Source organism: Aythya fuligula, chromosome 2 (genome assembly GCF_009819795.1).
Source record: "Aythya fuligula isolate bAytFul2 chromosome 2, bAytFul2.pri, whole genome shotgun sequence".
NCBI lineage: Eukaryota > Metazoa > Chordata > Aves > Anseriformes > Anatidae > Aythya > Aythya fuligula.
The window spans coordinates 118494422-118522208 of NC_045560.1; the positions used below are offsets into that span (position 1 = coordinate 118494422).

Sequence of the window (27787 nt, forward strand, 5' to 3'; positions counted from 1 at the left end):
GAGAGAAGTGGCTGGAGAGCATCTCATCAGGGACCTGGGGGGTGCTGGTTGACAGCAGGCTGAACATGAGCCAGCAGCGTGCCCTGGCAGCCAAGAGGGCAAACTGCAGTTTGGGGTTTATTAAATACAGCACAGATAGACAGTCAAAAGACATAATTCTCCCACTGTATTTAGCGTTGGTGTGGCCTCAGCTTGAATATGGTATAATGTAGCCTTGGACAATAAGAAACAAGCTACTGAGCTGTAGCTGAAGGAACACTTTGTGACCACCTTGGTTTTTAGAGGGTGATGTCAAACCTAGGCAATAGATTTCATATTTAAACAAAGACACTTTCAACTTGTAGAAAATATTTAGCGTTAAGGAAAGTGAAGGACATTTGACACACAGGGATTTTACTAGGTGTTTTCCCAGCTAGAAGAAGAAGAGGAGGAAGAGAAAAAGAGGAGGAGAAGGAAGAGGAGGAGGAGAAAACCACTATAATTCCTTATGGTAGAATTCTGATACACAAATATCCATGGACTCAGTTAATCCCCAGGATTAGAGATATTTGAGTAAGTTTTCTAGTTCTGTTTTTTTTTTTTTTTTTTTTTTTTTTTTTTTTTACATGTTTTTCAAACTGCATCAAAAAATCCACAGACTTAAAATTAATTAAATAGGGCTTGTCTAGTGGCAACTGTAAAATATTTAAATCTTAGCTAAACTTAGAATGGAAAGAGAAGGAGAGAGTGAAATAGCCCTCCACTCTCTCATTAATCTGGTACCTCTACACAGCAAAAGTCTGAGATCTCAGAGATGATGTTTGGTCTGCAGGTGTCAGTAACTCAGTGGTAATTCTCTTTTGCTGTGTTTTCTGAAGCACAGACAAAAGCACTGGATCAGAACGTTGTTCACTGTTTTCCATATTAAGGATTTTTAAATGGAAAGAAACAAGGAACACACAAAGTGATTCCCTAACGTGAAATGGGAAGTTGCCCCCACTATCAGGTCAAATGACAACACCAAATTTTTAGAACCCCTGTAAGCAAGAGAGGTGAGGCCGGCTGCCAGAAGTATGGCTGATTGTCAGGCTGCCTGCACAAATCTCCCCACGCTGCCTTCCTGCAGGAGCTGTGGGACAGCACAGCGTGTCCCTGCTGTCCTGTCCCCTGCCCAGCACAGCCAGGGCTGGGCTAGGCAGCCCTCACCCCCATTCTTCACCTCTCGCTGCCTCCTGGAGATAGGTGGCTACACAACAGTGAAGGCAAAACATTTCTCCAGTGTTGCAGAGAAAGTAAGGTATTTTACAAGGCTTAAATATAGGTTTCCATAGTCACCGTGCGTGTCCCTGTGAGAATGATTGTTTTTGCCAACTGGTCACTCCAGTCTGGGAACTGCTGAACAAACAATGGGAATGTAATCAACTGGAAGCAGGTCCAGTGAGCAACACCATAATATTATTCTATTTTTATATATTTTCCCAGCTATAAAAAAAATAAAAAATAAAAAATCTTGGCCAGCTTTTCAATAACCTGCTTTTCAACAAAGTGTTGTAAGACACCTAATTTTATGAGAAAACCTCCAACCTTCTGCTGCATCAGGACTAATTTGACTGTTAATATTTTATGGAAAGAAATCTTTAGAACATATTTTATATCACTTTTCAAGCCTTTTCATACCCATACCACAGAAAAATTGTTAGGATCTTGTTCTTTCCTCCAACTGTGGTACAGAAAATGCTCTAATTTCTCAAAAACATAATCACACACACACACACACGCATAAAGACAATTAGAATGTTCTTTTTTTTTTTTTTTTACAAATACAGAACATTGCTTTTTCATTGCAATGCAGAGCACTGTACATAATGTACAGAGCAATAACTCTACTGTAATACAGATATACATATACAACACAATACTAAAAAACAAAACAAACAAACAAAAAAGTTATTTGGAAAAAAAATAATTCATTAGGGCCCAGTTCTTTCATAGTACATTTACTGCTAACTTGATAAATATCTCTGACCACTAGTTTTTACCCCAAACATTCAATTTTTGTGACTACTTAAAGGTTGGAACAATATCTAGAAATGTGTATGCGTGATACAGAGACACATTCCAAAAATAAAATACAAACAAAAATAAAAAATAAAAATAAGTAAAGATAGAGATACATGTAGATGAGATAGAGATAGAGGTAGAGATAGAGATAGAGATAGAGATAGAGATAGAGATAGAGATAGAGATAGAGACAGAGATAGAGACAGAGATAGAGACAGAGATAAATTAAAATTAAAATTAAAAAGGAAAGGAAAAGAAAAAGGGAAAGGAAAATAAGAGAAAAAAATAAAGGGAGAGAGATGGAGAAACAGAGTAGAACATAAAGAATCATACTGTCCGTTTTGTGAACCTCAATCATTTCCTCTTGAAAATGAAATATCCTGAGGTCAGCTCTGCTCTTATCATACAGAAAATAAATAAATAAATAAATAAATAAATAAATAGAAAGTGCTAGACTTATCCAGAAAGGATTATCTTCAATATTTTCATTTACAAATATAATTGCATGACAGCAGTTAGTTTTCAAGCACCAAACTCCACAGCCTGAACCTCATGCCTGTGCTCCACAGGGCAGCACCACCAGAGGGCTGTAGACACCAGGGACTGTTCAGGACTGGTCGGGTGCTGCGAGGTGAATGCAGGAGCACTGCATTTGTTCACCTGTTACCAAAAATATTAGATGTATGTCACTGTATTAATACTAAAAGATGCTGAAGTTATCCAAAGGGCTGAATTTCCACAGCATTTCCACAAGAACTGCACTGCCAGCTACAAAAGCAAATATCACAATTTGCACCTGTGTGCATAAAGGATTTTTAGTTGGTTACTCCAGTACAACTTAACTAGTTGTCTTTTTCTGAGAAAATTTGCTATGCAGTGAAGGTACCCTCATTAGTCATGATTTCGTATAAAGAATAAAGTTACTAGGAAGATATCTGGTAAACAAATCTGCTTCTAGTGAAGAAAATGACAGCATTCCTCCAAACTTCAGGAAAGCAAAAATTGGGGTAGTAATATATCACTAATGGGAAAAGAAGAAACTATGGGCTGGATTTTAGGCTCAGTTTTGCCATAAACTTACCTTCAGGAAGCCATTAACCTGTGTTGCTGTGCCTTTGTTTTTTCATCTTCATAGGAACACAAAGAAATTTACTGAATTCATAGGACTGCATCAAAGAAAACATATTGTCATCTGAAAAATAGATAGAAACTTTTCCAATCAAGCACCATTAAACCATCCATCTTGTTTAATCTTCATTTCCTCTTTATCAATCCAGTTAATCTGTTTGCTAATTCAGTAGTTTCTAACAACTCTTCAAATATTTATTTTGGTCTGCTTACAAGTTGCCCAGGAAAACAAGTACAGCACTATTTTTAAGTATGTCCCCTTTACTGAAAATGGAATGTGATTATTTATTCCCATATAATGAATGCGGCACAGTTACTCATCATTTTTTTTAACAAGTGAAGAATGTACAATTTTCTAGTCTCTTGTTGAAAATACACTCTGGAAATGGATATTACATTATCCACAATCATAAGTATACAAACATCTTGGAAAATCACACATAGAAAATGTTACACAGAGGAGATTCAACACATGCAAAAATATGCTAACAATTTTCCTTAAGTCTCGGTATTTTAAATACTGCAATGCTTTACCATATACAGACATAACAAAATCACTTTGGTATGTAGGCAGATCATGCTTAAATTGAATTTCCACAGAACAGACAAATGTTACAAATATATTAGTTGAGGATAATATTGATTATAGTTCTGGCAGTGTTCTGCAGAAACCTACACTCTTCACTGTAAAAGAGTATGATAAATCAAGTTGTCAAACTACATACTTCAGAAGCAATCAATGTTGGGGCAAAACTTTGTTTTTGGCATAACTTGGTGTTATAGCCAAATGTCATTTAATATTATATTACATAGCGTAAAGAGGAAACTCAGAGCTTTCTTTATCCAGAGTAAAGTGGTACAATATTAAGCATCTCTCCTCTCCTCAGAAGTGTGCATTAGTACCTGATCAACTACAGAAAACACGATGCCAAAACCTCAGGTCCTCTTCATTTGAGTTTAGTTTCAGGAGGTTCTTGCTTGTCAATAAATAACTTGCTTTAGTTCAAACTACTAGGATTTCTTAAGTATTCCAAAAATATCTGTCTAGGTGAGTCTAGCTCAAACTGCAGTGGTAATCTGCGTCAGTCCTAGATCATTGGATTCTTCTCTCTCTTGAGGACAGTAAGACGACATTTCCACGACTAGTCATACAGGTTTGTTTGTCCCATCTGTTTCCCGCATATAAGCTGGGTCTTGCACAGTGTTTCTGACTCTGCTCGTGCTCTGCCTGTCCATCCTCATCTTAAGGGGGAAGCAGAAGTCCTTGAAACATCTCTTGAAATTTTCATCCAAAAAAGCATACAGGATTGGATTGAGGCTGCTGTTGGTGTAACCCAAAGCAATACAGAAATAATAGCTGGATATAGCAGCAGTACTGTGGGACACGTCCCCTAATGCTTCAACCAGCACAAAAATATGAATAGGAGTCCAACAGATAATAAAAACTGCCACAACTACGAGAACCAACCTGGTAATGCGGCGCAGGTTTCGATCTTTCTCTCGAGACCCTGACAGAAGCCGTACACTTTTAAGGCGCAGGATCATCAGAGTATAGCAAACAATTATAATGAGGACTGGAATAACAAATGCAAAGACAAAGACACAGATTTTCATGAAGATGTCCCACCACACGTAATCTCTGTCTGGAAATTGCAAGGAGCATTCAGTGCTCGTGGTATCTAGAAATGAAATAAGCAAGAAGAAAATTGCTTTATTATTAGATATTCTAAACAATATAATTATCATAGCATAAGCTAGAAAAAGTGATTATCATGTAATGTGATACTAATAAATAGAGTTAGCATTAAATCACTCCAAGGAAAGCTTTCATTTACCACTGAAATTTTATGCAGCTGTCTCTAGAAATTACTTGGAGAGATATGGGCTTTTAAAATGCATAACATTGTATAAACTTTGCTTCCCACAGGAGGAGCTAAAAATGCAGAGGCACAAAAATAAAAATTTATAAAATGAGTTGAGCAATTTTTTCCATTTGAATCTCACTGAGATTTAAAGCCAGAAAGAGTACCAGGTTTAATGGAGTAGAAAACTCATAATTATTATCAAACTATATATGCTTTTGTCTGTGGGAGGAGCAGATTTTTGGTATCATGAATGGTGGGAGCTGAATGAGATTTCGACCGTAGGAAGGTTTTGCCAATATATGACAATTGTGTAATAATCTTTTCCCATGTGTCTCCTTCAATGCAAATGGAGTACATATAAATGCTTGCATTCTGAAAAAAAAAAAAAAAAAAAAAAAAAAAAAAGTAAAAAAAAAATCCTGGCAACAGTTTCTTCAGCTTCTTTTCAGTTACATAGAAGCAAATAAAATATGTACGTGTGCAGAGTCAAATGGAGGCTGCTCTTTTTGCAGATAGCATCACTGACTGCAGTATCCAAGCCACTAACACCATCCCACTCCCTTTCTCCTTTCCCATGGCAGAATTCAAAACCACAGGCTCTCTCACATTGTTGTAGACCCCAGTATTCCATCTGATAGGAGGCTGCTAAGGCATGAAATATGAGGTTTCATTTACTGACCTCATTGCAGCCTTCTAACATAAAAACCACATGGAGAAACAAGAAATTAGATAAATGGCAAAGCAGGACAAGGAATAAATTTACAACTACTATCAGCAGTTAAACTGCACTGAAGACAAGTCAAGGTAACCCAGGGATTTTTCACTCTGAATTGTAGCTTAGAGTTTATCCTCTCAAGCACTGCATTATTCTAGTGTTTGGTGGTATGTTTTATCTATTTATTTTCATTTTCCCTACTGAATTCTTCATTTCTCTACAAATTATTATGTATTGGCTTTTATTGAATCAGAGCTAAAGGTGGAAAGCTTCAATACACTGTTGTACAGTCAGGGGAAAAAAAATCCATCACACCATACTTGCTTGTTATTAAAATGCTTCACAAATCAAGCTGATATTGTAGCTGATATTATTTTGAAAAACATTCCCAGAGTCTGGGGTGGGGAAAGTTATCCTAGAATAACAGAATCATTAAGGTTGGAAAAGAGCTCCAAGACCACCTGGTCCAACCATCCCCCTGTCCAACACCTGTCACCCACTAACCCCTGTCCCTAAGCACCATGTCCAACCTTTCCTTAAACACCCCCAGGTACAGTGACGCCACCACCTCCCTGGGCAACCCGTTCCAATGCCTGACCATTCTTTCTGAGAAGAAATGTCTCCTAATTTCCAACTTAAACCTCCCCTGGTGCAATGTGAGGCCATTCCCTCTAGTCCTATCACTAGTTGTCTGTGAAAAGAGTCCAATCCCCAAATTATAGTATCATATAGGCATTTCCATGGTTAGATATCAGAAAACTGTTACTGGGTGATAATGAACATTACTACATTCAAATAAAAGGCTGAAATTGAAACTAAATATTTTGAGTTTTTATTTTAAAGGATATAATGACTAATGGATGTTTCTGAAAGCTGAAAAGTGAAAAAAGTCTCCATCTTTCAAGCCTGATGGAAAATGTAAGATGACAGCACAAGCATTATCTCATAAGGTTGCAACTTTCACTCAACACTTCTAAATCCTTTGTGATTATATTTCAATATATAAGCAGTTTACTTTTACTTAATTTTATTATAGAAATATCAATAATTATCTTCAAGAAAACTTTCACATTGATTATTTACTTTTATTTGTAGTAGATCATGGCCTAGCAACAGCAGCAATAATACACAAGTAATAATACACAATATAATGTAGCAGCAATAATACACAAGTACGATGTCTAGACTAGTAAAGCCAGATGTGTAGTTTGGGACAAACGAGAGCTATGATTAGGGATGACTGCTCTAGACCACATCCAGCTACCTACTAATAACCCCTCCCTCTTCAGGTCTATTGATATAATTTAATGTATTTATCAAAATCATTAGATTAGAAAAAGCTCCTGATGTTTAAAATGTTTGTGCCAGCCAAATCATCTTGAGAAAGCCACAGGAACACATATATACAGTTTTGCAGCCATTCCTGAGAAGACAGGAGCTACTGAACTGATGGAGTCATACTGGAAGCCCAAAACCTTCAGCTGCAGCTGGAAGAGCAAGACCAGCCACAGCCCCATCATCATCCCTCAGTAAAAAATTCAGAGTCCAGGCAGCACTTCCAGTGACAGAAAAGGAAAAATCAGAAATGACTTAGAAATTTTCCAACAGAAAATTAGAATTGTTAATTCACCAAAATTATTTCCCTAATCCATCCTGATCAAAATCATCTGAAAGAAAAACAGGAAAAAAAAAATAAAAAATGTTTTACTTTCAGAGTATTCAAATAGATCATTCTGTTATACCTTTTCAGAGCGAATTCTCTTTTATTATAATTTTACCTTTAAAGATACTTTTAAGATGTAGTTTATTAAGTTAAAAATATTAAAGTAATTGTATATGATAAATATAAACAACTGTCATAATATTAAGATAATATAGTGTTAATTCAGTGTTTGTATTAAATGGAATGTATATAAATATACAATATAGTCATAAATATTCTCAGAAGATAAAAAAGATAGTATCAGCATAGTTAACTCTTTTTTTTTTTCTTTCTGATGCATAAAAAAAGACAAAAGTGGATTTAGCTTACAAAAAGATCAATACTTTATATGTGTGTCCCAACATATACTACTGAAAGTCAGTATTGCTAATTTTCAATAATATAAAATAAAATAATAAGATAAAAATAAAATCTTTATTAAAGAAATTGAGTGGTTATGGCTGGAGGGAACCTCTGGAGGCTATCTGGTCCAACCCCCTGCTCAGGCAGGGCCACCCAGAGCAGGCTGCTCAGGATCATGTCCAGGTGGCTTTTGGATATCTCCAAGGAAACTCCACGGCCTCACAGGTCAACCTGTGACAGTGCTCTGTCACCCACACATAAAGCAGGGAGCCTCCTGTGTGCCAGTTTGTGTCCATTGCCTCTTGTCCTGGCACTGGGCACCACTGAACAGAGTCTGGCTCCTTCTTTGCATTCTTCTTTAAGATCTATGACCATTAAATATGGTCACACTTGCTATGCTTTCCATAAATTGGTAAATAACAATGGTATTTCAAAATCCCAAATTATCAAATACAAATTTATGGCTGTTTTAGATCTCACAGCAATGTACTTTATATGTAAAATCTTATCCTAAATTCATTAATATTGAATATTATCATAAGAATATATAAATTATATATGAAATTAAAAACATGAGCACAATGAAAGAGTTGGAATATGGAATCCTTTTCTTTTTCACAGTTAACATCAAGGATCAACAGATATCGTTGTCAAAGGTGCAAAATATCATACTAATTTTTAGGAACATTGAGAGAGAATAACATCCAATTTGTACTTTACGCTTGTTGCCTGAAAATGTGCAGAAGTAAATTTAGTGTCACAAAATGAGCACTTAAGATGTTCATACTGTCATACTGACTTTTTCCACTCTGGAAGACATCTATTCCGAATAGATCGATATATGTAAAGGAAAATGCTGCACTTCAAAAGGTATTTTAGTGTAAATATATATTAAAATGTTTGATAAAATACCACTTAAGATTCATTTTAATCCTGATGCGGGAAGTCTATTTCTGTTAAGTAGTGTTGTGGTTTAACCCAGCCGGCAGCTAAACACCACGCAGCCGTTTGCTCTCCCTCCCCCCTCCCTCTCTCGGATGGGGGAGAGAAATGGGAAAGTGAAGCCTGTGAGCTTAGATAAAGACAGTTTATTAAGACAGGAAAATAATAAGAACAACAATACTAATAACAATAATGATGATAATAGTACTACTACTACTAATATGTACAAACAAGTGATGCACAATGCAATTGCTCACCACCCACTGACTGATGCCCAGCCTAACCCCGAGCAGACAGCCCCCCTCCCCCGGCGAGCCACCCCTATATATTGTTTAGCATGTCAGATGGTATGGAATACCCCTTTGGCCAGTTTGGGTCAGCTGTCCTGGCTCTGTCCCCTCCCAGCTCTTGCTGCACCCCCAGCCTGCCCGCTGGCAGGACAGAGCAAGAAGCTGAAAAGTCCGTGGCTTAGTGTAAGCACTGCTCTGCAACAATTAAAACATCAGCATGTTATCAGCACTCTTCTCATCCTAAGCCAAGTAGCACCTTACCAGCTACTAGGAGGAAAATTAACTCTGTCCTAACTGAAACCAGGGCAGGTAACTTAGTAATACCTCACCTACAGGCATCCGTATTCCTCTCTATTCAATTGGAGCCTTCATAATATTTCTGGGAATACTAATAGTACCTCTGGTTTCTTTATTTTTTAATTATTCTTCAGCAATAAAGGCTCCATCAAGGCCAGAGAGGGAAAATTTACACAGACGTAAGATTTATTCTGTAGGGAAAATGCATCTGGAAGGGCATCCCTGGGAGCAATCCTGCACTGTGAGAATGAAAGGGACTAACTGTGTGTGGGCTTGGAACTTTAAATACAGTCACTTTCCTTTTGATATTCAGTTGTTGTTTAAATCTGAACCCAACAGAGGCCCCAGGGCATATAAACAGCAACTATTGTCATCAACATAATACAGAGTTTCAGTACTGAGCTCCAGCTGCCAGGCAAAGGGAAGATCTTTGTGTTTTTTCCCCTTCACCATTTATCAGTGCAATTCATGAACACACCAGACAAGATAATTGGCAGTAAATGCTCAAGAGACACCTTAGATCAGACAAGCAGGGATGAATGGTAGGGGCTGACAAGCATTTGCTAATAATTCCTAATCTTATTTGGCCCAGCTGAGGTGTGTATTACTAGTCACTGCTTCAGGAGGAAGGAAAAAAAAAAAAAAAAAAAAAGAACTCTGCCTGCCATGCAACGTGAAAAAGACATTTAATCATTTCTGGCCACAGAGCAGCCCTTTGAACTCAGTGTGATGCTTACAGTGAATGACAAGAACATTCTGCTAGTTAAGAACACTCCTAACAAAACACCTGGTTGAGCCAATGTCTCATAGCCTTCAAGATTTCATCTGCAGTTAGACAATCATTCTTTCCACCTGGAGATGCTTGGAAGTGACTTTTTCCTCAGCCACACATTATTTCATAGAGCCTGTCCAAACTTTACTGGAGAGAAGAGTTACAGCACTGCAGACCAGGACACTTGATCTCCCAAAAGGCTGATGAAGAGTTCTCAGAGCATCTCTCCTCTCACCTACCCAGCATAAGACCAGGAGTAAAACCAGTATCTATACATCTTCAGTAAAATCAATCAGCCTTTGAGTGGCTGAACACCGTTGTTTTGTTTGCATTGATCTATGCCAAGAGTTTAACACACACCATTTATTTTCTCTGCCAGATAAAACTGTGTCCTTATGTAAAGTTTACCAGTTCTCTTGGGAGGAGCGAAACCTTTCTACTAGAAAAGGTTGCTAATTCAGGAACTTATTTATCATTCTTCAGAAGATCATTTACATCGCAAACAACACTACCACCAAATAAATATGTATGCCCTGTGTTTCATAGGTCATCTGTGTCAGGATGGCCTCAACATCAGGACATCATTAGAGGTTTCAAGCCCTTTGAATATACAGAAGTGCTCCTGCACTACTGTCATGCTTGTGGGTATGAAGTATATATCTCCCTTTTCCCTGACAAGGAGGATTTCAAAATAAGATTAACTCCCAAGCAGGCCAGCTTTGGTAATGAGTCACCAGTTATAGGGGTGAAATCTGCAGTCCATAAATCCATAATCCGTATGGATTATAAATTTCAAGTAGGGCCTACAGGTTCTCTGCACACAGATTCATTGACCTCATGTTCCTGTAGTTGCTTCCGTTATGCTCTGTATTCCCAATTTCTCTGCTGAAGCTTACTCCTAGCCTTTCCAAGTATCCATATACACCCCCTTTCCTTTTCTTTTTAAACAAGAACTTCTGACATTGTCATTTTCACAGGATTTAGCTTACTTTTCTTTCTCCAGCTACTGATATATTTTTTATTTTTTTTCCATACCTTCAAGTTCTGTGAAATGGCTCTTGATAATAAGTTCCCAAGTCTTAACACTAATGATGGTTTTAATATTAACACTAATAAGAAACAATCTACTTTCTGCTCTTGGAACTTCATCAGAACTACTCTCACAACACTTACAAAAAGCACCTTCAGCCCGCATTTCAAGTTGGCAAGGGCATCTGAGCTTAAATTATTTATACATCATACAGTAATGTTCCACAATATATTTCAAAATGTCTAAATGAAATTTAGACATACTTTTGGAACCAAGGAATGTGGGTGATCTTCTGTGTGTAAAGGGTACACAGATTACTGAAGTAGGAACAAAGCAGGTTTAGACGATATTCCAAGCTACACTTTAAGTCATTTGAGAAACAAGAAGACTCAGTTCTTTCAGAATGCTCACACTCACCTTCCCTGACTTTGGTACCTCCAAGAACTATTGCAGATATACCAACAGATGAGGACAACAGCCAGATACAGATATTGATGATCTTTGCCTTGAGTGGAGTACGGAAGTCCAGAGCTTTCACAGGGTGACACACAGCAATGTATCGATCAACACTCATCATGGTCAGTGTGAATATGCTGGTAAACATGTTATAGTAGTCGATCGAAATAACTATTTTACACAGTACATCCCCAAATGGCCAAGAGTTCATCAGGTACTCTGTGCTTTGGAAAGGCATAGTTGTGGTAACTAGGGCATCTGCCATAGCCAAATTGAAAATGTAGATGTTGGTTGCTGTCTTCATCTTTGTATACCTGAAGGACAAAAAATAGAAAAAGTTATGTGATTGTATCAGCACATTCAAAAATGTAATATCTTCTCAGTCATCCTTTGCCATAGTCATTTTTCTCTATCATTTTTTAGCGTGACAGAAGTGCACACATTTAGGACCCTTGGAATTACAGTAAATACTTTTCACTCCATCCTTCAGTACCTGCATTAATCAGTTACAACTATTCACCACAGGTGAAAACAGACATATGAATAAATGTAATCTAATTATCCAAATGCTGGTTTCAATTCTATCTGCTCAGATCCATCTATAAGCAATTTCCCTTCTTCACTTCTATATTTCCAATCTCTCTTTTATCATCTGCTTCTCCTAGTCCCCTCTTTCATGACTGCCAACATAAAAGATGATGACTGAACAGTAGGATAACATTAGAGGAAAAAAAATCAGCAATGTTTTCTCTGCATCCTTTAATTTCACCAATACAAAACACTTGTTTTGTCATTGTGGTAGGAACCTTAACCCACACAGAGGAATAGGATCCCAGACAGCACCCTGCTTTGTTCTGCACGACGACAGTCTAATGCGGGGGGCCCTGGCTGTGTTACAGGGTGTGGAGGACTGCTGCCAGCTCTGCTAAAGACACAGAGCAGGAAGGACAGCCTCTCTCGTTTCCATTATTACCATACAGATATGCTTAACTCTCCTTTCTGAGATTCCTAGCCCCTAAAACAAGTAGTTATTTCTGGTCATTGCTGTTAATTTATTATGAGATTCAATGACAGAGTTTCTCAAAACTCAAAACTGTTTCACACATATATTTTGAATGGGTCCCCAAACTAAAAGGTGTACACGCAACACACACAGAAACACATCGAGCTAGATTGTGCCAAGTATCATTAACGAATTTGCAGTGGAATATAAGATTCTATCAGTTCAGCTAATGAACATATTGGGCAATGTGTCTATTTATCTTTTAAACTTTGACATGTGAAAACAAATTTAATTTGGGAAAAAAAAAAGTCTTGAGCAGAGTTCAAAAGTGCTGACAAATATGCCTAGCAAGTAAATTAAATATTAATTAAAATATAGACAGGAATGTCATTTAATGACCTACATGAAGCATGAAAAACAGCTTCCATTTTTATACTTCACTCTAATTAGAACTCAGTGAGAAAATGAATCCAAATACTGGTTCAAAGTAAGGAAATGAGAACTGCAAGGGGTACAATGAGAACTGAAGGTAAAAACCCTTCTCATTTAGATGCCAACAAGCTGTACCTGCTGTCTGAAATGACTGTAAAGAATCCTGGTATTTGCTTCCCAAGGGAGGGTTGCCTGCTGCCCAGAGAACAATTCTAATCCAGGTTTACGTATTGAGCAAAACTATAGGCAATGAAGCACTAGGAATAGCTGCCAAATGAAGCATCTTTACAGCAATGGTGTGATCCCTATGGTCTAGTCTCCCTCTGCCCTGGTTTGAGCTTCTACAAGATAAAAGAATAAAGGTGTGGAAGAACCCACCAGTCAAAGCTGGGCTTCCCTACACTTTCCAGAGCAGCATCCTCAATAGTGCCTCCAGCAGAGGAGGCAGTCTATCCTGTAGGTCACATTACAGCCCCTAAGAGACTGTGGAAACAAATATAAGGTGCATTATCAGACTGGGAATTTTCCTCCTGGGAGGGGGAGGTAGGAAAAAAAATAAAAAAAGCAACTCTGAATGATGCATCTCAATTGTAAGACTGAAGTAAAACTCACTAAGCACTCAACAATTCTGTGCAAATATGTATACATATATATGTATATTTGGAAAGGTTACCTTGAAGCACTACAAAAATAAGTGAAAGAAGGGGAGAAGTTCTTTCTGTGAGTAACTTAAAGACCTCAAAACATTTAGTTTATCAAAAGAACACCAAGAGGTGACTTGATTACAGTGTCTGAAGTCCTCCACAGAGAGAAAATAACAGGTACTGAAGAGCTCTTTTAGACTGGAAAGAAAAGCATAACAAGGAGACATACATAAGAGTCACAGCCAGACAAACTCAGCTTAGAAACAATGATAGATTTTTCCTAACAACTAAGGTGATTATTATTGGGAACAAATTACACAGGAAAGGAGTAATTTTTCCATCTTTTATGTCTCCAGATCAATGTCTGATGCTTTGCAAGTAGCTGTGCTTCAGTCAAGCACAAGCTACTAGACTCAATACAGGATTATTTAAATGAAATGCAATGGCCTGTGATAAGCAGAGGTGAAATTACTAATAACTCTTCTGAATCACTGCTTCTGTAAATCTTTAAAAAATCCCATTGGATTTGGATAGGGAAAGTTTGCTTTCACATACAGAAGAATTTGTCTGATCTTTTTCCTTTAAAGAAAATCAGAACATTTTCATAAAAAATAACTATTAGCCTTAAAAAAATCAAATATCTGAAAGCCTTTCTATCTCACATTTCTTGTTCCTTGCTGCCTGAATTCAACTTTTGTTGTGCATGTGACACCATGACACAATTTAATTACATGTCAATGTATACTATATTTTGTCAATGTGTACTATATTTTCCCATTACCTCTTTCCCCCACCACTAGCCTTCAAAGCAGTAGCAAACCCTCTGTAAAATAGAACTTATCTTTTACATAATTTCAAAACTCAAAGTTTTTAATCTGCAACATGAAACACGTTCTCTGTATACACAGTGTGTATTAATGATATTATAAATGTAAAGTGAGCAATATTGATATTTTGGACTACACAACATATGCATGAATAAGTAAAATAGTTTTCCTCAGTCCAACAAGAAGGATGTCTTGTCATGTACAGGTTATAAGAAATACGTAGTCATCCAAGCATCAGCATTTAGACAACCTTCAGTGTAAGCAAATCAAAGTTGTATATGGGACTGAAAATATATTTAAAAATATACATATATTTTTAAGTGCCATTCTACCTATAAAGCTCTGAAAAAGGCTTTGGATCATTTTCCTTATGTAAGCACATACCAACACTGTCTTTGATAGTTTTACCTGCTGTGTGCCTCATGCCTCCCCACAACTCACCAGCCAGGCAGTCTCATGACTAGCTGGCCTTGCCCAAATCCCCCTGAGTTCACAGACCACAGGCAGGTGCCTCTTTGCACTGTTCACTCTCAGCCAGAACAGGCACCTACATGTATATTATACATTCTTCCCCTTTGTACATGCTCGGTAGAGCATGAGACTTTTAATCTTAGGGTCGTGGGTTTGAGCCCCATGCTGGGCACCCCCATGCTGGGCACACAATTGTTCACCAACCTCTGCTCAGGGATAGTCTGGGCATCAGTCAGCGGGCAGTGAGCAATTGCATTGTACACCACTTGTTTTATACACATTATTAGTAGTAGATTAGTATTAGTACTATCATCATTATTTTTTTTTTTCCTTTCTTTTCTATCCCAATAAATTCTCTTTATCTCAACCCACAAGCTTTCACTTTTTTCTGATTCTCTCCTCCATCCCACTAATGGTGGAGCGGGGGACGCGAGCAATGGGCTATGTGGTGCTTAGCTGCCAGATGGGTTAAACCACAACACTCTTTTTCTGCCAGACTGGGAACAAGAAGGAAGGAGGCTAATAAATACTGCTCCAATAAATACTTTATTACATTTAGGCAATTAATTCACCCAGACACTGCAGAGCAATGATGGGTACCTAACTAAAGGATAAGTGGTTCACTGGTCAACCTCAGCAATGCTAAATCTAAACATTTTTTACTGTTGTAACCTTAAATCTCATTGACATCATATTTTATTTTATTTTATTTTATTTTATTTTATTTTATTTTATTTTATTTTATTTTATTTTATTTTATTTTATTTTATTTTATTTTATTTTATTTTATTTTATTTTATTTTTACATTTATGCAATGTAAAGAACTTGTAAAGAACTCCACATAAATGAGGTGTTGGCCTTTACAGCTGTCAGGCAACATGGATTAAATCATGGAATAATTCATAAGTTTATAAATTCAGAACAGCTTGTAAGAATCCAGACTCAATCATCCAAACTCCTTTTGAATTTTTGGAATTAAACATCTAAAAATTATTAAATGCTTAGATGCCTCTGAAGATATGTACTTGCAGGCTTAATCAAAGTTCAGTTAAAGTAAGAAGTGAGAGCTGTTGCTGTCAGACACTTTGAAGTGGACCCTGATAGAGTCTTGACCCTAACTCAAGATGAGCAATTTGATCACTTTTCTACAACTCATTTCTATTGCACTAAAATATGGGAGGCAACATTTTGGAAGGTTTGAGCATCTCTCCCTACACTTTTCATTCGCACAAATCAGCACTTGAAGAAAGCAAAAATAGTAATGGACTAAGGGAATCCTGCCTTCCTTTACAAAACTAAAACTATTGATCAAATAGTTGAATGTTATTTAAGGAAAAGTACTGCTATCTGCTTAAATTAGTCTAGCAAAGCACAATAGATTAATACTAATGTTACATAGGAATGGAAAGTCTCACTGCTAAGTCAGCTGCTAGCATCTTTTTTCAAGGAGCAGAAAATCCTACAATGACTTAAATTAGTTGACGGATTTTGCAACTGCCTGTCTCAAGCCTCTGTAGGCTTTAAATACCTGGAAGATTTATGAAAATCCTGCAGAAAAACAATCAAGATAAACAGAAAACTATAATTTGGATGTGTTTTTTTTGAAGAATATATGGTAATGTTTTTTTAAGAAGCAAAATTAAAATAATGTGTTATATATCACAGGTAAAATTCTCAAAGCAATCACATCTTAACCTAAGTACACCTTCCAAAAGTGGAAAGTTCTCTGAGACTGACTTTGGACTGACCTTCATAAAATTTCTGCCATCACGCACTCAAATCATCGTTACTGTACTTTTCCTTATGGAGCAGAATTTTCTTTGCACATATTTTTAAGACACTAAATAGGATAAATATCACACCTCTAACCCAAGTTTATCAATGAAATTGGGGTGATTGAAGAAGGAAGCATGCTAGTAAGAAGTTGGTGTGCTTTCAAAAATAAATAAATAAATAAAATTCATTAGTAAACCTGCTAGCAGAGCCCCTTAAAGGTATTATCTCAAGAAGAACAGAGGAGTGTGGTTCTACAGTACAGCATAACACTAGTAAAGCTAATAAAATCTGAGAACGTAGCTCTGGTCAAAAATTTGTCATGTACCTGAAATAGGCTAAAATGTTCCCTGCAGTGTGAAATGAGGGGTGGGGAGAGGAGCAAGTCTAACAAATATACTACAACAATGTTCTGCAGTAGCAGAGTGAAAGTACAAAAGCATGAAATACAAGTTATAACAAACATATTTTTGGCAGATACCTGAGCCAGCAAATGTAAATGAAAGCTAAAGCACATCTAAAACCAAATTGCAAAAACACCTATCACCAGGATGCAGGCTCTGTTCCACTAGGCTCCTCTGAATGATGTATATGGAGATCAAGCAGCTGAAAAGCTTATTCATGAAAGCTCTAAATCTCAAGGCTATATTCAGGGCACACTCAATGTCATTCTCAGTCAGAACAAGGAAAAAATAATAATAAAAAAATAAAAGAGGAGTATGCATTCCAAACACATCAGTTCAAAAGGATGGCTCAGCTATCTTTTGTATCTTCAAGCTCAATGTAAATGTTTATGATAATATGAAGCTAAGGTTGAGGTCAAAAGAAGAATGCAAAAAAAAAAAAAAAAATAAATCTGTTGTTTCCATGTTCACATTGGGTTATATGTTATTATTACATTTTAAATGACAGACAGAATTAAGCAGTGGACAGGACCTTAGAAAACCATTGAGTCTGCCACTTTAAGCAAAAGCAAACACTGTTACTGCACACAGTTAAATTTTGTTTGTCTGCAACAACAAATTAGTTAGGAGCCTATGAAAATTGTATATGTTGCCTTTAAAACAGTATCCTAAGGTGGAATTCTATTTACTCATAAACACTTGCAGGTACCTATTTTTAAGTGGCTTAAATAATACATGATCTTGGCTTTTATGCTTCCCTCAGGGAGCTCAATCTACCAGAATGTCAGAAGATATCACCAAAGTCCTGACAATTTACCACTACAATTACTCTTATGAACTAGCCATAGGCTGAGCCAGAATGAGATCTTAGATGTAGAAACATTCCTTCCTGAGCTTCTGAATTGGGGAAGATAAGGTTCAAGTTTACATATAACCTAGTCAAAAGGAATAAATAAATAAATAAATAAATAATAAAATTAAATAAAGACTCCTTAACTAGGATGAACTGTTCTTCTTCCTTCTGCGATAAGGATTCTTAATATTTTTGTGTGAGTTCAAAAGCATCTTTTTTGAAGAAATTATGTTAGAAACACCAATACTCTGAAATTTGTTCTTCTATGGTTTTGCTAGGAGAGCTCAGAGAGACCTTGAGGGCACTGTGATTTACCATGTCTTATATTGAAATAAAGGGAATGCAGAATTTTACAAAAGTGGTACTTTATCTAAAACCCGTATATCTCATATTACCATTAGGAAGCCTAGACAACTAATGTAGACTATGTACTTGATTTTTTTGACATCTAACGGAAGAATCCAGTCCTTGTCAAGCAACTGACTCTGTTGAGAAACTTGATGCTGCTGCAAATGCTTCCTGGCAATCTGTCACATTACAGAGAGATCCCAGGGTGTTACACGGCCCATCCTAACCCTTCTCACTTGCCACATGCACATTAGCCCTGTGAGCTGAGTCTCTGTCTCCAATAACATTCACTTTTCTCATACCTCATACCTCTTGAAAGCCTATTTTCTTCTTGAAGGACATCATGAGCCCCCTTAACAGAACAAAATGCTTCCTATCTTCTTGTGGGAGTGGGAAGAGAATTTTCTATGCAGTGGAATAGTGATTGACTGGCAGAAAGAACAGATCTCATTGCTCAGGGGTACAGGGATAGTAGCTCCCTCAGAAGGTTTTTCAGGGTGTTGCTTTCCTGCTACATAGATAGCATATATATGCAGAACTTGGCAGAAGCAGCCAAATGCTATTGAATGTTTGTTCTCATCTAGGTGTTTCTCCAGGAGAGAAATAAGGAAAGAATTCAGAAAATTCTCACAGAGAGGTCCTGTGGACTGGGTATCACTCTTATTCTCAGAACAAGACACCTGGCCTCCATTTTGCCATAGGGATGAATAATAACTGCCACTGCTGGGAGTGTTTTATAGGACAACTGCACACTTCGGTTGTGTTGGGACCTGAAACTCAGGTCAGCACTCCTGTAATGGAATTGAATAGGAGACAAGGGACCTCCCCCTGTAACAAGTACAGGATTATGTTGTAAGGTAATGAATGGATACACTAACAGTGAGCCAGCTCAGGGAAAATTCATAAGTCCCTCTTAGGAGACAGCCCAGAGGTTCTCTCTAGACTCTACCCATTCATCTGTTTTCCTCACTTGCCTCAGAGAAGCCCCCAGCACAGACCAACTGAGCACTCACTTTTCCAAAAGAGATGAGGTAAGCAAAATGCAGGAAACATTAAGACATAGTCAACTGTAAAGCACAACTGATAGCTTCCTTGTTAAAAATGTTTTTCTTCTCCAATGCACTTTAACAAACCAGTCACTTTGAAAGCCATGTCAAAGAGTAGGCTGCAAAGCTGTTCATTGGCTAGCAGAATGGTAAAATAAAATTTCTGACTGTGAATAGTAATTGAACACATTGAATAGCTTGTCTGAACTAATCCTACCATGCAGATTCCCATCACCACTCAAGGATGACTATGTTCCACTGTGGGTAGACTATGAGCAACACAGCAGGCAGTGAATTTAGGTAAATAGTCAGTCAGGAGATATAATGTTTTCTGTCTTCCATATGCTAAGTAGCTAGGTTTGGCAACCCTAGGCGTTCACTCACAGTGCACTGCAGAACAGCACCAACTTTGTAATAGAGAAGAGCAGCCAGCCAGAGCACTGTGCGTTGCATAGGTGCAGTGGTCTGAGGAACAGAGAAAACAGAAAGGTTCTGCATGCGTTCTTGCCATGGATTAATGAAAACTCATGTGATGAAGAAAACCATGTTAGGCTCTAACATTCATGCAGAAAGGAAAGAGCTTTTATTTTAAACAATGTCTTGAAACTGAAAATAGCAAACTGTCTAGAACTAATTTTCACTTCTCTAGGGATTAAAAGCTGAATCTAATGAGATCTTAACCCTCTGGCTTCAGGATAAGTAAATATTTCAAAGATAATACACAGTCTAGCAGGCAAACTTCCCAATAGGATCATAAAAATGATGTGCACCTTTATATATTCTTTGTTTATATATTTTTTATATTTTGTGGAATGCCAGCATGGGTCAGACACACCTCTTTCCATGTCCTCATTCCATCCATACTCACCCCTTCCCCAAAGCTAATTCAGTTTGTGCACTCATGCCTACTTGTACACAAAATAACATTCATATTGGCATTTCCTTATGCCTCTCAAACTCCTCCGAAGAGAAAACCAATAAACAAAGCACAAAGACTGACTTGAGGAGTACATACAGGGTCCACACTTTGAGTTATTTGATTATTACAGATGGGAGAACCAAGAGACATGAAGCAGGGTTCCTAGAAGTAGAATTTATAATGATTTTTGTGGTTACTTTTCCTTTGGAAAGTACCTGAATTTGAAATTCTCCTTGGGAACTCACCTGTTTCAAAGCATTTCAGGTAAGGGACCAATAAATCACAGTTTGAAGAGAGGGTGAAAGTAGGTAGCCAGTAAGATTATCCCCCATTACCCTTAGCACATCCTGGGCCAAAGTCACCACGTTAAGCATTTCCTGACTCAACACCCTTACAGCAAATTCAAAATCTTCCATTGTGAAAAACTACATGAAGGGTCCCCACTCTTCCCTCTCTCTATCCCCCTCATTGCTTCCCTGCTGCGCTTTCTCCCCACGTGCTGGCCAGGAGTGTGGTCCTCCCCATCCATCTCCCAGCTGAGGACTGATGATCTGTCTCAAGACTTCTGCATTGCTAGTGGTATGCCTGGAAAGTTCTTGTAAGTTTTCACTTTCTGCCAGTTCAAAAGGGCTCCCCATAATTTGTCTTGCTTCCAGCCATTAATTCCAGTTATGCCTTTCACTGAAATAGATGACTACCTGGCTGCTGGCCCAGCGGAAGTGTCTGGATGGGTACCAAATTACTTTCCAGAAGCCAAACAGATTACTCACTATAAGCTATTGCCTCTCTCTAATACTCTCTCCAATAAATATTCCTTCTAACTCTTTCCTGTGCTCTCTCCAGTTTTTCAGTATCAGATCTTCTTATCATAGTATGTTATCAGAAAATCATCTTGAGTTTCTTATCTGCTTATAAATCCCAGGTCTTACTGTGTAGCAGGATATTAAATATATTAAAAAACATTTAGATTTTGTTTAAATGAGATGTGCTTGACAAACTACCAATATTTTTTTATATATATATAAACCCGTTCTTCTTCCTGCTCTACCTTGTTCTTTGTGCCATCTGTAAAAGCTGTCAGTAGCGACCAGTTGTCAAAGTCTTGTTGGTAAATAGTGCCATGTCAGGCTAAGTTCAGCAGAACCCACCAAAAGTACCTCCACTCAGCAAGGTGAGGTCAGATGTTCCTTCAGGTCCTGTGATGAATTACTAACAATCCATTTGATGCCTCTGTGCTGATAATAGTAAGGTGTTATGTGTCTTACCAGGTAAAAATAGGTAAAATCCATAAACTTCAAAAAGTATACTACAGCAAGGCCTTTACATTTAGCAGCCAATCCCATGATTTCATAAAAGAATAAAATGGCTGACTGCAAGTAATAGACAACAGGCAATTCATCTAGGTTGACCCTCCCCAGTTTCATTTTTCATTTCAAAACAATATAATTTCAAAATATAATTTAATAAATTTAGAACAATTATTTAAAGCAAATTAACATGTAATCTTTGATATTATCAATATCTAATATAGATCTAAACCAGTATATTAAATCATTTTTATTTTTGCATATATGTCTACTGTAATATTTTCATTATGGTTTGGAATGAATGGTGGATAAATTTAAAAACAATCTGGAAGGGAGTTGGTTTTAGATGATATTTCTTAACAGACTCTTCCTGTTACATAAGATGCCACTCAGTTCGATGAATAGCAGAACAGAAATGTATTACTAGTTACCTTTTTTCTTAAATATTAGACTGAGCAGAATACAAGCTTTCTCTTTTCCCTTAGGAATGAATATACATATCTGTGACACAGCCTCTCTTTAAAACTGTTTTTGAATGTAGAAAATTATTCAGTTCACTGGAAACCTGAAAGATAATTTTAAAAGAAATACAGGACTGCTTATTTAAGAATTTGATGTCAGCAGCTGTTCTCAGTAAATGACTTCAGTAACAATGGCGGTAAGGCACATGCAAAAAGTCAGTCTGGAGTGGGTAAGAGGCAGTCACATGGCTCCCACAGAGTTTTTACCAGAGTATGTTTATGGTTTCTGTAAGAGCCAAACCATTATTAAACTTGTAACTCAGCTTTCATTCAGAGAACTTTTCTTCCCTTCCAGCTGCAAAATGCACCATTTTGCTTAAAGTTAGCACTAACATTTGGAGAAATAAAGTCAGGAGAGGAGGAGCAGGGGAGTGGGAAAGAAAGGAAAAGTAATTTCATTTATCAACTTCAGCCAATCATTTTACTCTGAGGGTTTGAGATAGACTCTGATCATGTTAAGACACACACAGATGTGTAACTTTACACAGGTGAGGTAAGATAATTTCACGTGGTTTCTACAAAAACATTGTGTGCCTCCTCTTCTCCATAGGTGAACTGTGCTTCCCACATTGCATTTGCAATTCCCACCAGTGCAGCTAGCAACATGATTCCCTGTTTTTCTCTTACTGTCTCCCCACAAAAAACAGCAGCTGCAGGCAAGTGTTACATGCCATGTGCCCCACTGGCTGTTGACTGACAGCAGACTTCTCGGGGCTTGTACAAGGACCACACATCTGATCTTAACGCAGGGAGAGCTCCTGCAAACCTTAGAGAGTGCCAAGAGTGTAGGTTGCACTGCATACATAAAGCAGAGCTACTTTCTGTGTATTAAAAATAACCTTTCTCAATGTGCCTGAGGAAACTGGGGTGCTTACATTAGCCCTGGTCTTGCCTAGGATATTTAATGATTGAGTTTTGGCTTTTAATCTAACAGTTACTGTGTGCATTTAAAGAGAATAAATACCCATACTTCCATTTTATATGAGGAAACTGAGCCACAGAGCCACAAAGTGACCTTCTCAGGTAAGAACAATGTGTTGTACCCCAAAAGTAAAACCAAGGGAAGAATACAGGTTTCCTGAAACTTGGTTTAACAGGCCATACTGCTACCACAGTACCATTCCCACCCTGCCTCCAACACAGCTCTCTATGGGAGCTGGAATGATTCGTCGCCAACATGAGGAAATTAGATACCTGAACAGTGGTGAAAAACATCCTTATTACCTTATTTCAACTCTAATGTTTTTCTATCACAGGGATTTCTCAGCACATTAAAGAGATATATTTCTCTCTCTATTTTCTCCAATGCATTTTCTCTCTCTATGTCTTTAAAGTATATGAAAGAATGTATGGCTGCCTCTGTCTCAACCTATCCCTTTCCATTTATATATGGAATATATATGTCTTCCTTTTCTTGCCTTTTCAACACTTCTGTTTTCTTCCTGCTTCCACTTCTGCATTCACTGAAGCAGAACACACACTTGTTTTTCTCAGGAGGGATGCAGCATCTCCGTGCATGTTGTCTCCTCCTCCACCCACTCCCTCATCACTGTAGGTATTTGGACATCAGCTCTCCATCCTGGGAAAGAGCTAAGGTCTGGAACATAGTCCAGCCCTCCAGTAAAGGAGTTGTTACAATCACATTGGAAATATATATTTGGAGTAATTCTTTCCTCCTTTAATAAACTGTGTAATGATGTGGTTTGCTTGCTAACCAAAACTGAAAGATCCCACGGATTTATCAGATGCAGTTACTTAACTTTCAGGACATGTACACACCTTTGAAGTGTCATTCTCCGGTCACTTCTGTGGGTTTTCCCCTCAGCAGGAACATCCCTGCCACACCCAAAAGAGATTTCAGACACCCACCACTCTGCACATAGGGTGCTTGGTTGGTGACTTGCTGGTCTCCATGAGCTCCCAGCAGCACATGCGAGGACGCAGCAAAGGACATACCCTTGTGTTGGTCTTAAAGCAAGGAACAGCCCAAGGCCTGCATACTCCACAGCTTTTGGCTGAATTTGAGCCTCCTTTGGAAGGGTCTCAAGACCATTTGGAGACTCCTGAATCTACCGCAGTGTCAATACTTCAACGGTTTCATTGAAATTTTCAGAACATAAGGGGTCTTGTTTATGTCACCCAAGAGGTGACTCAGTGGACGACTGCTGTAGTTTAACCTAGCAAGCAGGTAAGCACCACAGAGACATTTGCTCACACACACACAAACACCAGTGGGATAGGGGACAGAATCAGAAAAGAAAAAAAAAAAAAAAAAAAAAGAAGTCTTTTGGTTGAGATAAAGGTAGTTTATTAGAACAGAAAAGAAAGAAAAATAATATCAATAATGATAATAGTACTACTATTAATACTGTGTACAACACAAGTGATGCACAATGCAATTGGTCACCACCTATTGACCAATACCCATCCCATTCCTGAGCAACTGATCCCCTACCCAAGTCTGCCACCCCTTATTAATTGTTCAGCATGACATCATATGGTAAGGAATATCCCTTTGGCAAACTGCCCTGGCTGTGTCCCCTCCCAGCTCTTGCTGCACCCCCAGCCTGTTCACTGACAGGACAGAGCAAAGAGCTGAAAAGTCCTTGGCTTAGTGTAAGCACTGCTCTGCAACAATTAAAACATCAGTGTGCTATTAACATTATTCTCATCCTAAATCCAAAACACAGCATCATACCAGCTACTGTGAGGAAAATTAACTCTATCCTAACTGAAACCAGGACAACAACAATATCAGCTGTTGTTTAAAAGAGAAAAGGGAGGAGAAGCCAGGCCTGCATTGCCTGCTGGTCCAGCCAGAGTTAGGAAGAGGAAAGCAGATCCAGGATTTGGAGACATGAGAAATGGCGAAGAGGGGATGCACAGAAACCCTCTGTTCAACTGGTCGATAAAGAGTCATTTTCCCACCCTCCATGAGATTCATGTCAGCTGAGAGAAAGTCAATGTGGGATGGCAAGGGGATATGTTCCCCCTATGCCTTGCCACCATCTTTCACAAACGTCTCACAGACCTTGGCTTTCCACACAAAAGCAAATTACTGCACTGTGCGTTTTTCAATGGGTTGTGAAAACCTATCTTGAGGTGCAGTCATGCTGAGAGAGGATTTGAGGGAAAGAGAAAGGGAGATGAGAGGTCAGGACAAAAATGAAAAATACAACTCTTGCATTAATATTTGGAATATTTAAATGACCCAAATATAATGTAAATAAATTTGTAATTTTATTGTGGGAACTGGTAGGAGAAGGAGGCAAGTCTAACTAGACTCTCACAAAAATAAATTTAGGAGAGAAAAAGGAGGAAAAAAAAGAAATATATATGAACTAGTGTAATACATACATGTTAACTTTCAGAGCCCTGGCTTCATTTGAATTTTTTTCCACTTCTCAGGCCAGTTAATCAACACTATCACTGTTAAGTGAGTGATGATTTAGAAAAACTGCCTTTGCCACTATGCATGTCAAGTATGGAGTCTCTCTTCTTGCAATTTCAAAAAGAAATGAAATCTCTACTCTGAAAGAAGGATAAAAAAGCAGGAAGGGGTATCAAAATTATAGCACCACAAAGATGGAGCAAACCAGTTAATCCACATTGACCACAGGCATCTTTATCTATTAGATCAACTTTTAAAAGGAATTTTACTTCCATTTTTCAAGGGTATTCATCTGGTTATAACTCACCTTTCACATAGTATATCATCATTAACTTCACTGCTTCCAGTTAACTTCCCTCTGTATCAAGTCTGAGAGAGTTATTTCACCATTCTGCAATTGCTTGACCCTTATCATGCACTCTTTATGAACAAGATCCCTTGCAATCCTTCAATTTTTCTTACTGTGCTCAAGTTGATTTTATATAAGGAATGAATACTCCACAGTATTTTTTCTTTTTTTCTTTTCTTTTTTTTTTTTTTTTTTCCAGCATTCAAATAGAATGTGAAGCAGGATTCCGAGAAGTTGTATGATTTCAGCTCCCTTGGTTGCTCATTATCACTCTGCTGAGCTGCACTATCTGAGCATTTTTATAAATTGCAAATGGACAGCACAAAAAGACAGAAAAATCATTCTGTCAGCTAAAATATATGCCAACACACAAGTATTGGTGCATTTCACTAAGTGGTTTAATGTGAAAAACTACTTGATACAGATACACAGCTTTGTCCTGCTTCTGGAAAAACAATAGGAAAGGCCTCCGCATCTGCTTTGCTTTCTTCAAGGTGACAACAACTGGAGTTATACACCACTAAGCAGAGAAACAACACCCCTTGCATTTCCTTTAAGCATTTCCTTTTTTTCCCATCTTGTTAAACGAGCCACTAGGTGACAAGGCAGCAACGTATCAGTGTCCACACGACTAGACACATAAGCCTTCCCTAGGGGACTCCTCACAGGAGAAAAAAAAAATAAACTACCTTGCAGAAGTTTTCTTCTTCACTTTCCCTCGGACAAGGGCAGCTTCTCATCCCTAGAGGGCACCCGGTGAACACAGCTCCCAGATACCAAGCACCTTTCCTGCAGGATTCATCACTTTTAACCAGCTGCTCCTTTCTGCCTGAATCTGCGTTTCCAGACAAACCTCAGTGACTGAAAAGGTTTGGGGTCATTCCAGCTACTTTTTCTTTTCCACTTTCTCGTATATGCACATCACCTCATATAGGCACCCCACCAACTGATAAATTTCAGGACAGCCATTTGCATCCCTTTCAAACAGCTACACCGAAGCCTCTTACCTTATGATGACAAACATGACCAGAGAGTTTCCCACCAAGCCGACCACGAAGACCACTGAGTAGACAGCGGTGATGATGATGGGGATAGCAGGGGAGATGCTGGTGTGGTTGTGCTGGGTGTCCCCGAAGGCCCCGGTGGCGTTGTTGTCGTAGTCTGCCCAGCCCAGGGGCCAGCTGCTGCTGGTGCTGGGGGGGCGACAGGGCCCCGGCGAGCAGGTGGAGTCCGGCTCCTCACGGAAAATCTGTACGGGGGCATCCATAGGGGCCACGGCCCCCACGGGTAGGAGAGAGACCAGCAGGGAATGAGGCAAAAGTGCTGTCACGGCCACTGGATGTTCAGCCCTCCAAAATTTGTACCTGTTAAAAGGGAGTTCTTCTGTGGCAGGAACTGTAATTTGCCAAGTAGATATTTAAGCAAACCACATTCAGATTCAAAAAAAAATAAAAATAAAAAAATGCAAGTTTTACAGCTCAGTGTGTAATGGGTAAGTGCTGCTCCTCCAGGTGCCCAAGGAAAGTTTTCCTCCACTTTCAGAGATTACACAGAGAAACAAATCAGATGGGAAGCAGCTCAGATCCACCCCCACACTTTAACCCTGTCTCTCCCATCCTCCATATTTAAATCAAAGAGCATCCTAATGACAGGAGCTCTTTATTCTCTGAGCTCTACTATAAGCAAGGAAAGAGAAACCCACCACGTCTCTGCACATCTGCTTTGACTGCCAGCCCTGAGCTATCTTTTTCCAGATCCCCTATCTGCTTCCAGAGAAGGGACAAAATAATGACATGAATTACCTCTTTCAGTCCAGGGGAAGGAACAGAGTCCTCAGACAGATGTTCTTCACAGGAAAAAAAGCACCACCGTAGCTCCTGGAAGTACCACAGGTCTTC

At 38.3% G+C, this 27787-nt stretch overlaps 1 protein-coding gene across 1 annotated transcript; it reads right to left on the reverse strand.

The window, feature by feature from the left end:
• Window positions 1-2927: 2927 nt before the first annotated feature.
• OPRK1 (opioid receptor kappa 1) lies at window positions 2928-27787 on the reverse strand. Its single transcript, XM_032180577.1, has 4 exons — window positions 27692-27787; window positions 26897-27253; window positions 11562-11914; window positions 2928-4847 (listed from the first exon to the last, which is right to left on the reverse strand). The coding sequence occupies exons 2-4, from the start codon at window positions 27154-27156 to the stop codon at window positions 4315-4317; spliced, it is 1146 nt and encodes a 381-aa protein (XP_032036468.1). The 5' UTR covers window positions 27157-27253; window positions 27692-27787; the 3' UTR covers window positions 2928-4314.

Bases quoted from the DNA above. Each gene is read 5' to 3' on its own strand.
- OPRK1 (XM_032180577.1), bottom strand. From the start codon at position 27,156: ATGGATGCCCCCGTACAGATTTTCCGTGAGGAGCCGGACTCCACCTGC. The intron at 11,915-26,896 runs GTAAGAGGCTTC...TTTGTCCTTCAG, and splicing joins GTCATGTTTGTCATCATAAG to GTATACAAAGATGAAGACAG. The intron at 4,848-11,561 runs GTGAGTGTGAGC...TTTCATTTCTAG, and splicing joins AGGTACCAAAGTCAGGGAAG to ATACCACGAGCACTGAATGC.